At 42.3% G+C, this 15,287-nt stretch overlaps 1 protein-coding gene across 1 annotated transcript in view; it reads left to right on the forward strand.

Annotated features, from left to right (window-relative positions):
- ran (RAN, member RAS oncogene family) overlaps positions 1 to 13,639 on the forward strand; it is a 54,907-nt gene extending 41,268 nt beyond the window's left edge. Inside the window, exons 6-7 of the mRNA XM_061252066.1 lie at positions 11,572 to 11,742; positions 13,294 to 13,639. Of these exons, the coding sequence (XP_061108050.1) occupies positions 11,572 to 11,742; positions 13,294 to 13,338 (216 nt within the window). The 3' untranslated portion in view covers positions 13,339 to 13,639. The remainder of the gene's footprint in view (positions 1 to 11,571; positions 11,743 to 13,293) is intronic.
- Positions 13,640 to 15,287: the final 1,648 nt, after the last annotated feature.

Below are 15,287 nucleotides of genomic sequence, written 5' to 3' on the forward strand. Positions count from 1 at the left end.
TTCCATATATGGTCCTCACACCTCGTCGCCACAGTGCTCCTCAAGAATGTGGGGAAATACACAGAATCGCTAAGCACATATGTTTGGACAGACCTGGTTTACATGTATCCACAATTTTACATAATATGCACAATTTGATGATGCAAATAAAAATAATTGTATTACTTGGTTAATAGTGTAATTTATGAGAACTGGATATATCTGATATTGAGTATTTTGGCAATTCATTGCTTTCCTGTTAATCAAGGAAAGTTTTTGTCTACCTTAATTTTCAGCTCAGCAGCTACTACTGCATTAAAATGTGATTATGTCAAAACATACAGAACAGGCCAAAGGTATTAGGCTATCTGTGGTTTGAAAGAAAACCAAAGGTAGGTAAGACTAAAGCAAATTTAACCACCCCTCCACTGCCATCCCACCCTTTTACCTACCACTTTATATAATTAAGCCCATTTCTGCAAACTCTATGACCAAATAAATGTGCATCTGAACAAATATAAGGTTACCTCCTCCTTGAACTCACTGCCCTGGTGGTGAGGATAATTTCACGCAAACCATGTTTGAAGAAAATGTCAAGGCCTGTGTGGTGCCAAAATGATAATACTTCTGTGACTTTTCTTACGGATCATATTAGCAAAGTGACATACCAAGCCTCCTTCACATTGGCTGTCTTTCTGAAGGTCCTGGCTTGATCCACTTGGTGAAGTAGTCTGTCAGGGTAAGGCGGTACCTGTTGCTCTTGGGGGACTTTGCCACTGCTCAAACCTAGCAGAGGTCCACACCTAGAATCTAAAGTTCTCACTAGAAATGGCGTGTGTGTGCGTGTGTGTGCGTGTGCGTGCGTGTGCGTGCGTGTGCGTGCGTGTGCGTGCGTGTGCGTGCGTGTGCGTGCGTGTGCGTGCGTGTGTGTGCGTGTGTGTGTGTGCGCGCGTGTGTATATTTATGGGTTTATGGGTGTTTGTGTGTGTGTGGATGTATGGATGGATGTTAGGGCTGCATGGTATATTGTATATTTATTGTCATTGAGATATAAACATGTAAGAAACTCATCACAAAAATCTGCTTCAACTGTGATGAATCATATTCACTTAAATTGATGTTCTCTTATATTTATTGGCTGTTCATGTGCAACTTGTTCTATGGAAGCATGTTGGAAATATTGTACTTAAAGGTACAATAGGTAATTTCGGACTTCTAACGGTCAAGAGAGGAATAGCAGCAACAAACACCTTCAAACCACAACACTGTTTTTCCTTCCCCCTTGTCTGTAAACGCGCTGATGTTGAAACGCCATAGGCGATGGCAATTAGAACAAATTTTCAACCAATGAGCTTGAATTATTGTACAGTAATACAATGTTTTGGTACAGAATGTCAGGCTGTCAACTGTATATTTTGAAACACAAATTTAAGGACTATAAACACAGGCAGTGAGTCAACATGTCAGTGAGCCTTTTTCAATGACAATGGTCTTGTTAGAATGTTTTAACACAAAAATCTTACCTATTGTACCTGTAATAAAAAATTAATAAAATCAATTCAGTTGGCATATCCTTTTTTCTCGGGTCTATGTTAGCAGTGTACCTAAGCAGAAAGACATTAGAACTGCACACTTCAATATTTGTTTATTTATCGCTAGTCATATCGTCATTGCAATGTTCAACAATGTTATTTCATATTGCATGTTTTCCTCACATCGTGCAGCCCTTGTGTGTGTGTGTGTGTGTGCGTGCGTGCGTGCGTGCGTGCGTGCGTGCGTGCGTGCGTGCAAATGTGAGGGATTCATCAATGATTTCACTCACTGACCATGTACCATTCTGAAACATGCGTCATGGACTTCAGCTCTGGTGCCTCATTCTTCACCTTCTTGAAGCGATGGCAGTCAAGGACATGTGCACCCTAAAACTTGACAATAAAGTAAAAGAGAATGCATTTGAGTTCCACAATCCTCTTTCCTGTCTCTGTCCGCTGAGAAAGATGAAGGAAAATGTAATTCAGTGACACCATGATTTTTAGTCTGACATTATGACAACAGTCTGTTATGGAAGTGAAATTAATCCGTCAACAATAACTTGCCTATATATTACATTAAATATCAAGTTAGCTAGTGAACAATGTCATTCGATCAGTCAGTTATCCAATCAAACAATAGTCAGTCTATAGCTACCGTTTGTTATTATTATCCGTCTGTCTGTCCAGCTATCTCATTAGCTAGCTACCTATAACAGTAAAGCAAGTGATTAACGTTGTGTTATTTAGCAATAACTACAGACACTTTGGCTAATTACATCTATAAATAAATGTCAAGAAAATTGGGCTTTCCTAAAGCTGATGTGCTTCTTCCGCCTCATAACAACCAACAGAGAAAGACTGGCAACCACGCTGTCGATTTGAAGCTAACATACGCTAACGTAACCCTGGAAGTGAATGGGGGGGATAGTATTTGTAGAGCGGATTCTGAAACCGTCAGAATTCTGAAAGATGGCCAGGTCAGTATTTTCGCTGGACACTCACATTTCCCGCATTATAAGTCCAAAGTCCCAGCTGATTTGTGAATACTTTAAATGGATTTTGATAATAGACAAGTCAGGCTGAACTACAAGTTGTATCTGGTCAGAGAAGATTGCCAATATGCATTGTGCTGTATGTACTAGCATGAATAAACTTTGTCCTTCGTATGACAATGAATGTAACTTTTATGAAAAGCAGCTTAAACGGTGATACGGTCGAATAATGAAGTTGAGTGCTGCATTTAACTGTTATTTAGCGGGGTCATCACAGTGCAATTTTGATGGCATCCCCTCCCATTCATTTTGCTGGAACCTTTCTCTCTTTTAAGCTCTTTGGGTGTACTATGAAAAAAGTTGGCGAGCTAACCTAAGCGCTAACCCTGTGTTTTCTGAGCCCTATTTCATACACGTCGCGAACTTGGTTAGCTTGATTAGATTGTTGATGTTTTGGAAAAGTCAGGACGTTCGGGATTCATAAGAGGGATTTCAGAATTTAGATGGGCTTGTTGCTGGGACAACAGTGTCTTAAGCACAAAGCTGCACAACACCAGGTTTAAAGACAACAGAATTTAGCTCAGCTGTTGTAAGTGAGCTTCTTGTTGATGAACAAGCCGTCTTTGTAAGAAGGGCATTGAGAAGGGAACGTGTCATCACTTCCAGTTCAGTGCTGCAAGATAATTTCCTGAATTTATTGTCACATTGGGAATTAAACAAACTGTGATGATAAGGATCCTGTCTTCAGTACAATTACGATTGATATCACATTCTACGATAACAAACTACAATTCAATGCGCTTGGTTATTGTTTCTTCATAGACCTACATTACATTTATTTTTGCAGTGTTAACGAATACACATTGTTTGGAGAATAAGGTTGTTTAATTGTTTGCTCAAAGGGACGTGTCGGGTAGAAAAATGGTTTGCAATCACAGAATTGTAAACAAGCTCTTTATTTCTCTGGTTTAGATGATTGGAAAGGGAGTAGATATCAACTATGCTATGAGAGCCAAGTCTTATGCTGATTAACAAGTCTCGTGTTTACGAAGTTTTGAAATTCAGTCTCTCAAAACTTACCAGGTAGATCAGGACTCCCGCTTGGCCTGGCCTCTGTTGCAGTGGCTGCTCCTCGAGGGTAGGGGCTGTGTCTGCCAGGCATGCGCTTCCTCCAGGTTCTCAGGCATTCCTCTAGGAAACCGAGAGCAGGACGATGCTGATGACTTAGAAATAAAAGGAACCTCTGAGATTAGGCAATTTTCACTGGGGTACCTTCTTCGGTTACTGTTATGTAATGGGTTAGTCTAAAAAAAGCTTCTTAAAAATAAACAACTGATAATCAATGCATGGTTGATAATTCTGTGAAAGACAAAGCATAGCCTTGTCCCCTCTCATCTTTGAGGCACGGGAACTGCTCAGTGATGGAGGCTCCTAGCTGAGTTTCAGTACGAGATGTTGGACTGAAATGAACATAAAAGACATTACTTAAATGTAAGATGTTAACATTTTGTTGTTGTTCCGTCATTATTCTGACAAGGTAAGAACAGAAACGTGTTTTTTATTTTTTTATTTTTTTTTAACTAAAAATTTTTTTTTTCTAAATTTATCTGTATCTACTCTTGTGTGATGCGCTTGCCAGTCATTCCAGAACCATAGTGGACCTGATCCTTGAGTTGTATTGCAGACAAAGCAGCTTTTGGCTGAGTTTATTAAAGGTAGAATAGGTAAGATTTTTGTGTTAAAACATTGTTAAAAGACCATTGTTGCATTACATTACATTAATGGCTTTTGGCAGACGCTCTAATCCAGAGCAACGTACAACAAAGTACAAAGTGCATACCCATAACCAAGGATAAGTGCGCTGAAAGACCCTAGAGGGAAGTACAATTTCAACTGCTACCTGCACAACAAAGATAAGGACCAGGGCCTATTTGATCATCCAATTTTTTTTTTTAATTTTTTTTTTTTTTCTTATTTCTTAAATCGTAATACATGCAAATTTGTATGCAAATGCAAGTGTTTGGGAAGGTTGAAGACCAGACGAGCTGCTGCATTCTGGATAAGTTGGAGGGGTCTGATGGCGGATGCTGGGAAGCCAGCCAGCAGTGAGTTGCAGTAGTCCAGGCAGGACAAAACTGTCGCTTGGACCAGGAGTTGGGTCGAGTAGTGGGGTGAGAAAGGTGCAGATTCTCCAGATGTTGTATAGGAAGAACCCGCATGACCGGGTCACCGCTGCAATGTTCTCGTAGAAGGACAGTCTGCTGTCCATCACCACGCCAAGGTTCCTTGCACAGGGTGATGGCATCAGTGAGGTATCCCCTAGGGAAATGGAGAGATCCAGATGGGGAGAGGTAAGATCATTTCAGTCTTACCTGGGTTGGGCTTTAGATGGTGGTTGTCCATCCAGCTCTGGATGTCACTCAGGCAAGCAGAGATGTGGGCTGAAACCTGTGTGTCAGATGGTGGGAATGAGATGAAGAGTTGGGTTTCATCAGCGTAGCAGTGATAGGATAGACCATGAGCAGTGATAACAGGACCAAGGGAACGAGTGTAAAGGGAGGAAAGAAGCAGGTTTAGGACTGAGCCCTAGGGAAGGGGCTGAGGTATCAATACTGTACCAGCCCAGGCAACCTGGAAGGAGCGTCCAGAGAGGTAGGACTCAATCCAGTTCAGGGCTGTGCCGCAGATCCCCGTTGCTGACAGGGAGGACAGGAGGATGGAGTGATCCACAGTGTCGAAGGCAGCAGAGAGATCTAGGAGAATGAGGACAGAGGCGAGGGAGGTTGCGCGTGCGGCCTGGAGTGATTCACTGATGGAGAGGAGTGCTGTCTCTGTCGAGTGCCCAGGTCTGAAGCCAGACTGATAGGGGCAGCTCGTTCGATTGTTTTAGATAGAAAAGGAAGAAGAGATACCGGGATGATAGAGGGGTCCAGGGTAGGCTTTTTTAGCAGCAGGGTGATGGAAAACAGCCAGAAGACAGGAGTTCACGAGGGAGGTGACAACTGGGAGGATGTCAGGTGTGATTGTCTGGAGGAGAGAAGAGGGGATAGGGTCGAGGGCACAGGTTGTCCAAAGGGAAGCACCCGGGAGGCATCCTGATCAGATGCCCGAACCACCTCAATTGGCTCCTTTCGACACGAAGGAGCAGCGGCTCTACTCCGAGCTCCCTCCAGATGTCCAAGCTCCACACCCTATCTCTAAGGCTGAGCCCAGCCACCCTACGGAGGAAGCTCATTTCGGCCGCTTGTATCCGCGATCTCGTTCTTTCGGTCACTACCCAAAGCTTGTGACCATAGGTGAGGGTTGGGACGTTGATCGACCGGTAAATTGAGAGCTTTGCTTCCAGCTCAGCTCCGTCTTCACCACGACGGTCCGGTGCAACACCCGCATTACTGCTGAAGCTGCACCGATCCCCCTGTCAATATCACGCTCCCTTCTACCCTCACTCGTGAACAAGACCCCAAGATAGTTGAACTCCTTCACTTGGGGCAGTGGCTCATTCCTGGAAGGGAGCAATCCACCGTTTTTCGGCAGAGAACCATGGCCTCGGACTTGGAGGTGCTGACTCTCATCCCGGCCGCTTCACACTTGGCTGCAAGCCGCGTGCTGAAGGTCACAGTCTGATGAATCCAGCAGAACCACGTTGACCGCAAAAAGAGACGCAATTCTGAGGTCACCAAACCGGACACTCTCCTCACCTCGGCTGCGCCTTGAGAATCCTGTCCATGAATATCACAAACAGGACCGGTGACAAGGGGCAACCTTGGCGGAGTCCAACACCCACTGGAAACGTGCTTGACCTCCACGCGACACTGAAGAGGCGGATCAGCCAAAACAGCCCAACAATGTCAAGAGCCTTCAGCATCTCAGGGTGAATCTCATCCACACCCAGCGACTTGCCAGTGAGAAGCTTTTTGACTACCTCAGCAACTTCCGCCAGGGATATAGGTGCAGATTCCCCCGAGTCTTTGGGCTCTGCCTCTTCCACAGAGGACGTGTTGTTTGGGTTCAGGAGCTCCTCGAAGTGCTCTTTCCACCGCCCAACAACATCCCCAGTCCGGGTCAGTGGTTCTCCTCCCCTGCTGAAAACAGCCTGAGACAAGCCCTGCTTTCCCTTTCTAAGTCGTCATCCCTTCTCAGTAAGGGATGGTAAGAAGACCAGCTCCACTATTGAGAGTAACAGGAGTAGTGTTACTCCCAGTGGGAGATGCCCTCTAGGATGTCGCTGAACATTAGTGGGAGATACTTCCACAGACACCACATCTGTGAGGCACTGGTTACTGAAGCTCTTCTTTGGTGATCTTTCAGGGTGCATTGTGGGAATCTGCAAATCCATAGTCAAAGCTTGTGAGGCGGTCATTTAGTATGTCTGCTGTTATCAACTTCTCTTCAATTGGAGACTGCAGGACAAGTTTAGCCTCATATACCCTGTATATGAAACTACAGCGGCCTCTAGCATAGTGGTTAAGATACATGACTGGGACCCACAAGGTCGGCAGCTCGATCCCCGGTGTAGCCACAATAAGATCCACACAGCCGTTGGGCCCTTGAGCAAGGTCCTTAACCCTTCATTGCTCCAGGGGGGATTGTCTCCTGCTTAGTCTAATCAATCTAATCAACTGTTTGTAGCTCTGGATGAGAGCGTCTGCCAAATGCCATTAATGTTATACCCCCCCAACCCAACCCCTGGAGAATGTCATGCATGATATCAGGTACCATGTGTTCAACCACATGATAACTGTGAAGCTGGTTGAGGAAACTATTTTCAGGCCAGTCTCATAGGAGAGTTCCCTAGTTCCATGTCATGCTTGTTCTCAGTGCTTCACAAGAGTGCTGTGTCATCTTGGGTCTGTTCCCACAAGGCCTATTTGTGGATGCGGTACCGTCAACATACATTGTTCACTGAGAAGCTCTCGTTATAGCCGAGGAAGCATGGAAGCCCAGGTTGTCGCCGACCACCTGTGCCACCCCAATTCTGACTCTCGCCTTGAACACGGCAATGTCCTTCAATTCAGCAACAATTGATTTGAGAATTAAGTCTATTCCGTACGTTTTGGCATCGTCAGGTTTATAGACTGCTGCCAGAAATAGAGTTCAGTTCAAATGGATATCCCCACAACAAACAAAATCTCTGAGGTAGAATATACATTCATTTCATCTGTATTTCAGTGAATATGAAGAGAGAGCTGGTACTGGTTATGACTTAGCCCACCGTCTTTCCGAAAGTCTTATTAAATTGTAAGTGTGTGGTGCAAGATGGAGCTGGTGCAGACTGCAAAGTCAGCAATACATTGTAGTATTATAAACGTGGGTGTTGTTACCGTTAGCTCGAACAAACATTAACTTTAACATTCAGTAAACAAATGTTTGTCATTGCTCATGGTTTAACTTTCTGCAGTACTTTTATACTTGAGCAACCAGTCAACCAAATTGCTCATATTATGAACACGGGGTAATGCTGTCAATTGAGTTGAGTTGACGGGGCAGCCTGTAGTCTTGTGGTTAAGGTACATGACTGGGACCCAGAAGGTTGGTGGCTCAAACTCTCGTGTAGCCACAAGATCTGCACAGCTGTTGAGTCCTTGAGCAAAGCCCTTAACCCCATGTTGCTCCAGCCATCAGCCATGGGTGATATTTTGCCCCGTGTGGTCTTTAAGAAAATCTGTATCGATATAACGAACTTTGAGGCTAATGTAATGCCTGAATTACACTGGATGCATCATGTATGCATAGCAAAAGCAAAATGACAAATCACAGGCATTCTGTCACACTAGAAGCATTCTTCTACGTGAAATCCACCAGTGTATTCTCTGACAGATCCGAAACAGTCTTTAGAGAAATGGTTTGCTGTCCCATGTACATAAATGTTAATGAATCTTTTATTAATATCACAATTACCGTTTGAAGTCTGCTTGCATCTTCGATACAATTTAAAGTGGGCTACTTTACTCCCATTTCCTATAGTTTCATGTTTTTTCCAAGGTGATGTATCATTAGATTAGCCTTTTGACACATTCAAATTTTGGCTTTGTTACGAGGCTGTCTGACAAGCTGTATTTACTCCGTGATCAAGGATAAAAACATAGAGTAGCTATGTAAACAGCAATGTCTGTATTGGCAAATTATTAGACTACCTATTTTGTTTTAATTTAGCTTTCTAAAATATTACTTAAATGGGCTAGGCCTACATCATGCAATATCTGCTGTAGTAGGCTGCAACTTAACCACAAGCCATTTCTTTTTTTACAGCAGGCTGGAGGTAATAGTTTGCAACTCTTGGTGCTTTTTAATCTCGACAATTAACTTTCTATATTCTATCTTTCTCAAGATTCTTTATTTACACTGTGTGACATGTTAACGTGTTTACTTTGAATTCTGACTGCCGATTGGTTTTTGTGAAGCCAAGAGAACGATACCATCCCTGTATTTGGGCTATGCATTTAAATTGACGCCAGCTCTTTGGAGACTCTCCACTCAAAATGCTACACATACCACAATGTTTGAGCTGTGGGGGAGCGGCCAAGCGCACCACTGCAAAGGAAAGGGGTGTTTTGGATTTACAGCATAAGACAAAACGAGAACATTACTGAACGGAATGGCATACAATAATTGCCAGTCAACTTGCTGTTGATCCCTTATTCACTATATACCTAGCAGGGGAAAAAAAGCATTCCAATCGCACTGTGGAGCCATGGGTGAAATGAAAAGGTGTCGGTCAAGTAGCAAGATAGCAACTACCTGTATGAGCCCCAGCAACGTCCGTGGTGCAAAAATGCGAGATTTGATTTTTGGTTTAACATAAGTTGAAAGGAAGACTGTTGCAATAAAGACACCCTGCATTTTTATTTTCTTTAACATTTAATGTTAATTTAAACATTGCAGGGTTCGACATTAATGCTTCCCCTACTGCCGGGGCAAGTAAAAAAAAAAAAAAAAAAAATTGTGGGCAAGTAAAACCAGTCTGACTGCCCTGGCCGGGCAAGTACCAATTCAGCGCAATTTTCTTTATCATGAGCAGGCTACCGCTGTCTGCCTTGGCTGAACCTCTCTGCCTGTTGGTAATGACGTTGCTGACATAATTTGGCGTAGCTACCATAATTTTAGTTTGTTCAATCGAAACATGGCGGAAGGTGCACAGCGCAAGTCAGCAAATCTAGATTATGAAAAAATAAGAGATGCAGAACATTTCTTCCTTCATGGAAAGAAACATCAATGGGTGAAGAACGATGGCACATTACCACCTATGTATTGCACCGTCTGCAGACAATTCCCAAGCAAAGCTGATATAAATGTAGAATTTTTCTGTGGCAATGACAGCTACACAAAACAAAGTTTGGAGAGCCATGCCAAATCCATTCCACGCATGATTTGCAAAAAAACGTATGACTGTTCCTGGACCGATGAACCATTGTGTCCAGAGGCTACACGAAAAACAACCCCAACCGGCTAAAAAGAATAATTACCACAGCTTATAATATCTCAAAGACTGAGCCTTTTGTGGATAAACAATTTACATAAGTTAGGTGAAGCATGGATGGCACAGAGGAAGTAATTAGCCCTGTCTGACTCTGAAATGGCTCATCATACTCTAAAATGGCTCATCATTTCACTGATCTGAAATGACTACTGATTGATTAGTTCAGTTTATGCCATATTGCTTTCACCTGTGTCGTGTCTAGGAAACGACAGAGTCCAAATCTTCAATTTGTCGAAAAACATCTTCGCGAGGGAAAAGACGACACCAGGCAGCAAGATCTTCAGGAAAATCAGACTTTATTAGCACACGTGCATAAAGCCGGATCAGCTCTCCAGAACTGAACCCCGACTGGCATTTGTACACCCATTTTATACACAGTTACTCCACCTACAACTCCTCCTCAAACCTCATTCTGGCAAATCACCCACACTCTTCTTATCGTAACTCCTCCCAACGCTCCTCCGACAACGTCATTGTGGCAAATTGCCAACGGTCCTTATGCTCTGCCAACTCTGTACAAAGTTCAGGGCATTCTGCCAACTACGTGTCTCACTTCACCCCGCACCTGCTCTTGGCAAACTACCAGACCTCATAAAGTTCTGGATGCCCTCCCTCTAACACGTCATCCATACACGTCACTCTATCTTTCGCTTTTATAAGACGAACTAAGCAGCAGTAATCATTGAAAATATACAGACAAACTAAACATTTCATTAATATTCACTTCTAATATACTTTTCTAATATACAGACATACTAAACATTTGATTAATTATTCTTTGCTCTCATTTCAACAGTTTTCACTGTGGTTTCTTGCGTTTTCATAAGCTCAGCTATAATTAATGTTCAAGGTCAAATAGATACACTTCTGGCATAAAACATTGAGAGTCCCGGAGAAATCAGCTGTACAGTCATATCTTGCTCTGCCCGTGTCCTTGACAGTTTGGTCTACACAGTTCAAGACGGCCCCCCCCCCCTGCCAGCTGGCTGGGCTCACTGTGTAATCCTAGCACAATTTAGCAGTTAATCAGTTTGGAACTATACAGGGTACATATCATACTTTAATACAGATATATTGATAAACTTTTAGCACACATCGTCGAGAGTTTTGGAGGAACCAGCCTGCTCACTAAGGTGGAGATTTTGACTTGTGATTGGTTATCATGCTTTTAGGAGGGAGATCTTTCGTTCTGTGAATTTTCCCCTACACCTGTCCATGCTACAAATAAGTTGATGGTTGGAACCAATTCTCATCTACAGTGAAATGTAATGATTGATGTAATACTACTACTAATAATAATCATTCTGATAAATAGTTTTTTGAAGAAACTTGTGTTCTGTAGTGTTTACACATAATCAATAGCCAATGGATTTTAGTATGTTGACAGAAATCTATGCGCCACACAGTGTCTTCCGTCTATTGGAGATTATGATTTTATTTGTACAGTGGAGAACGGATGTACTAAAGGGAGAGAACTCAGAAAAACGGTGACTTCACTCTGTCCTGGGGGTAGAGTCCTGTGCTCAGTTTATTGCCAAGGCAACCAGGTATTTCAGTTAGGAACTGTCTTTCCTCTGCTCTGCCCTTTCAGTACTATGACATCTCTGCTAAGAGCAACTACAACTTTGAGAAACCTTTCCTGTGGTTGGCACGGAAACTGATAGGAGACCCCAACCTGGAGTTTGTTGCCATGCCTGCCCTTGCCCCTCCAGAGGTCGCCATGGACCCCTCCCTTGCTGCACAGTACGAGCATGACCTCAAAGTGAGTCTCGACACTGCTGTTAGCACAGTGCTGCACACAACTCCTAATGCTACACTTCTCATTAGTTAACGTTGTGGTCCCAGTGTTTCCCCTAGATGTTTTTTTTAAGTCAAAATCACCTCTTGCTTGAGAAATTTTAAGTTGGACCATGCAAGACAGTTTGACAGTATTATGACTAAACCAGTGCTCTTTTATTTGAGTCGCTTCGACCCAGAAACACATTTTTATTTTCATTACATTTTATAAATGTTAAATGTTAACTTAAAAAAAAAAAAAGTCCATTTAGCTATTTCAGTCCATTTTCAAAGGTATCAGTGTTGTGACTGCATATTACAGCAAAACACATAAATCATCAGTTTGGTCATTAAAAATAGATGAATTTCTGGTGTGCACTTCATTTTTTTATTTGTTGATTTTCTTATTTATCTCCATCATATAGGCTACTATTGGCTGTGGATATTCTGTTTGGCCATCACTATAGAACTCTACTAACTGAAAATTTTCAGTGTTACAGTACAGTTAGACGTTGTTACGGAATGTGTTTATGGGTACAGTCGCGTAGTAGGCTATGTATACTGCTTTGGTATAGCTCCAATATCGTTCATTTCATGAGTACAGGTGCATCTCAAAAAATTTGAATTTGAGACTACTGGGTTCTGCTTTCAAACGTGCTTATAACCTAAAACCTGTCTGTAGGCGCAAGGGATAATGGTCAATGTAGTTACTGCAATGCATATTTCTGTTCAAACTGCATTGAGTAGCTTTTAAACAAGATGAGCAATGAGCTCAGAAAACTGCCATCTTTGCGAAGAGGCGGAAACTGTAATTACACACTTCTGCATTGCCATTGCAAAAAAGGTAGTGGAAACACTGGGTACACACAAACCCTACTGCATCACAGTTGACACTCTTCTATCCATAAACACTACTGCAACTCAGCTAATTAACACTACTATACACAAACCCTAGCGCAACAGTTGGTTAATGCTGAGCTACAGATGTGCACTAGTGCATCACAACTAATTAACACTACTACACACACCCTAATGCAAGACCGCTAATTAACACTTCTGCACAAAAATCCTAATGCAGCGCTACTCAACTCCACGTCCTGCGGGCCACAATGTCTGCAGGCATTTGCTTCAACCATGCGATCCACCACAGGATTTCATCAGTTAGCCTCCTGCAACTCAGCTAATTAACACTGTGCTGCACAAAAAACCGTACTGAAACACAGCTAAACATTGTTAGACACACAAACCCTACTGCAGGACTGCTACTGCAGGTTTTACTCCAACCCTAACAAAGTACACTTCATTCGACAGTTCGAGATCTCATTGAGCTGGTAATTGGTACAATCAGGTGTGCCAAATTAGGTTTGAAAACCTACAGGACTCTAGATCTTAAGGAACAGGTTTGGGCAGCCCTGCCCTACTGCATGTAGTTGGCTGCTAGGTCACTTTTAAACAAAGATTCTATTTCTCACTTGGACTGGCTAAAAATAAAGGTTAAATAAAATATAAGTGATACAATATGGGCCATTGTTTACAGATGGCGTCAGAAACTGCACTGCCAGATGAAGATGATGACCTCTAACCTGTGGCCCTGTGACCTCTCCCAGCAGTGTCTGTGGTTGGCCTGTAACCTTTTACTGTAAAATCCCATTGCAGATTAATTTTATTTTGAAAATTACTTTGTTCTTTTTCTTTTTTCTGTTTCTGGTATTGACGCGTTTCAGTATATATGAAGATACTGCACAGTGCAACAGTGGGACTGCAGGTTGCAATACAACATCAGTCCTTCAACAAACAGTATTGTACATTACTGTCACAGAAATGCAACTGAAAATAGAACGACTATGAGACAAACTTTGAATAAAAACTGACTGAATTCAAAAGCTTAGTCTTTGTTGACCCTTTTTAAGGAATACGATGCTTAACAAAATTGTGTTTTTGTATGTATAAGTTCAGTGCATCTTAGTGCTTGCATCGGTGTGTACACCATTGAGAGAATAAATAAAAATACTAAATACTAAAAATACTAAAATGTAATCCTTTGCCCACTCCCAATTTCTCCTGCCTGAGGATGCTGATGGTGATGTGTAGCTAGCAGATGTCATATTTGTAGTATAGGTAATGGGAATTGGGTTTTGTTCTTTTAGTCATAAAGCATGATGTTGTATTATAGGGGCCTCTGTGTCGAAGGCCCCAGAAGACATGGTGCAATTGTATAGAATTATTCTCTTAATAAAAATAATGATAAAGATCCTCATAAAAAGCACTTCAAAATGAAAACAAGTTTTTAACATAAGTGTCGGACCCACACTACTTCCTTGATCATCTTCAGGTCTGCTGCATTTCTTCTTTGTTTTATATAATGGACTTGCTCAGTTCACCATTGAAACAAACTCAGTTCAGTGGGCTAAGCAAGTTTGTTGACCAGGTTATCAAGATGCCAGTGCAAGACGCTACAAATTATGACATCCATCGATGTACTTTGTTCCAGTCCATGTAATTTTTGTTGAAAAGCAACTGAATGTTCAGTGGAAATTACTAATGGAAAGTTATAAAAGTAATACCGCACACTGCTGTTAATGATCCCTGGTGTAATATTAATTAAAGTGAGCAAGATGGTCAACATTTCGATCAGTTTGGTCTTTATCAGTTAAGTGTGGTCATGTCAGTACACCACCTGCATAAATAGACAAAAGTGACACGTCAGTAGCGCCTCCTAAATCTGTTAATGATTATGTAATGATACACGTAGGACACAAGATCTTCACTGTTAAGGAATAGATGCGCACTAGAGATTCTATGTCTAGGGGATGTTCTATGAAGCGAGATTACAGGGTTAAGACCTAATCCTGGGTCTCCCGAAGCGGAGTTGCTCTAAACTGGGGTGTATCACTGGGGCAACTTGTGCTGCATGGCTATTGGCTAACCTGGTCCAGGGCAGGTTATGTTCAGGCTATCAGCTTGAAACATAAAAGCACTGCCCTTTGACCAATCAAATGCTTTGGAAATGGACGTTTCTCCAGGACATACCCATAGAGCTTGAGGGTGTTTTCGGGGAACAAATGAAGCTTGATTTATACTTGCCGCATCCGCAAGGGTCTGCACGGGCAAGATGATGTCACATCAGTGCAGACACCCCAGCACAAGGGTCTGCATGTCTGTCTCACCGTTCCATGCGCGGCCAAAATTTTCTAACTACGCGGAAAAAATAATATTGGTTTGCTGTGTACATTTGCACATTTGGCACACTTGTAAAAGAGGGCACCTGCTCGCAATTTGTCTGAGTTTAAATAAAGGGAAATTTAATTAATGTTGTGGAGACACGACTGCAAAAAGAGAATAAATGCTCCAATCGCAGGGTCGTTGCGATTTCACGTCATCAAAATAACGTGCGTCCATCTTAATAGCTTTAAAAGTTCACACAAAGTAATACAATTAAATACAATTTGATGGTATAGGATACCAACACATTCTTTGATGTATTTAATTTATGTTTTTATAGCCTACCGACAGTCACCAAGCATTTTATTC

The sequence above is a fragment of the Conger conger genome, chromosome 8 (genome assembly GCF_963514075.1).
Source record: "Conger conger chromosome 8, fConCon1.1, whole genome shotgun sequence".
Lineage (NCBI taxonomy): Eukaryota > Metazoa > Chordata > Actinopteri > Anguilliformes > Congridae > Conger > Conger conger.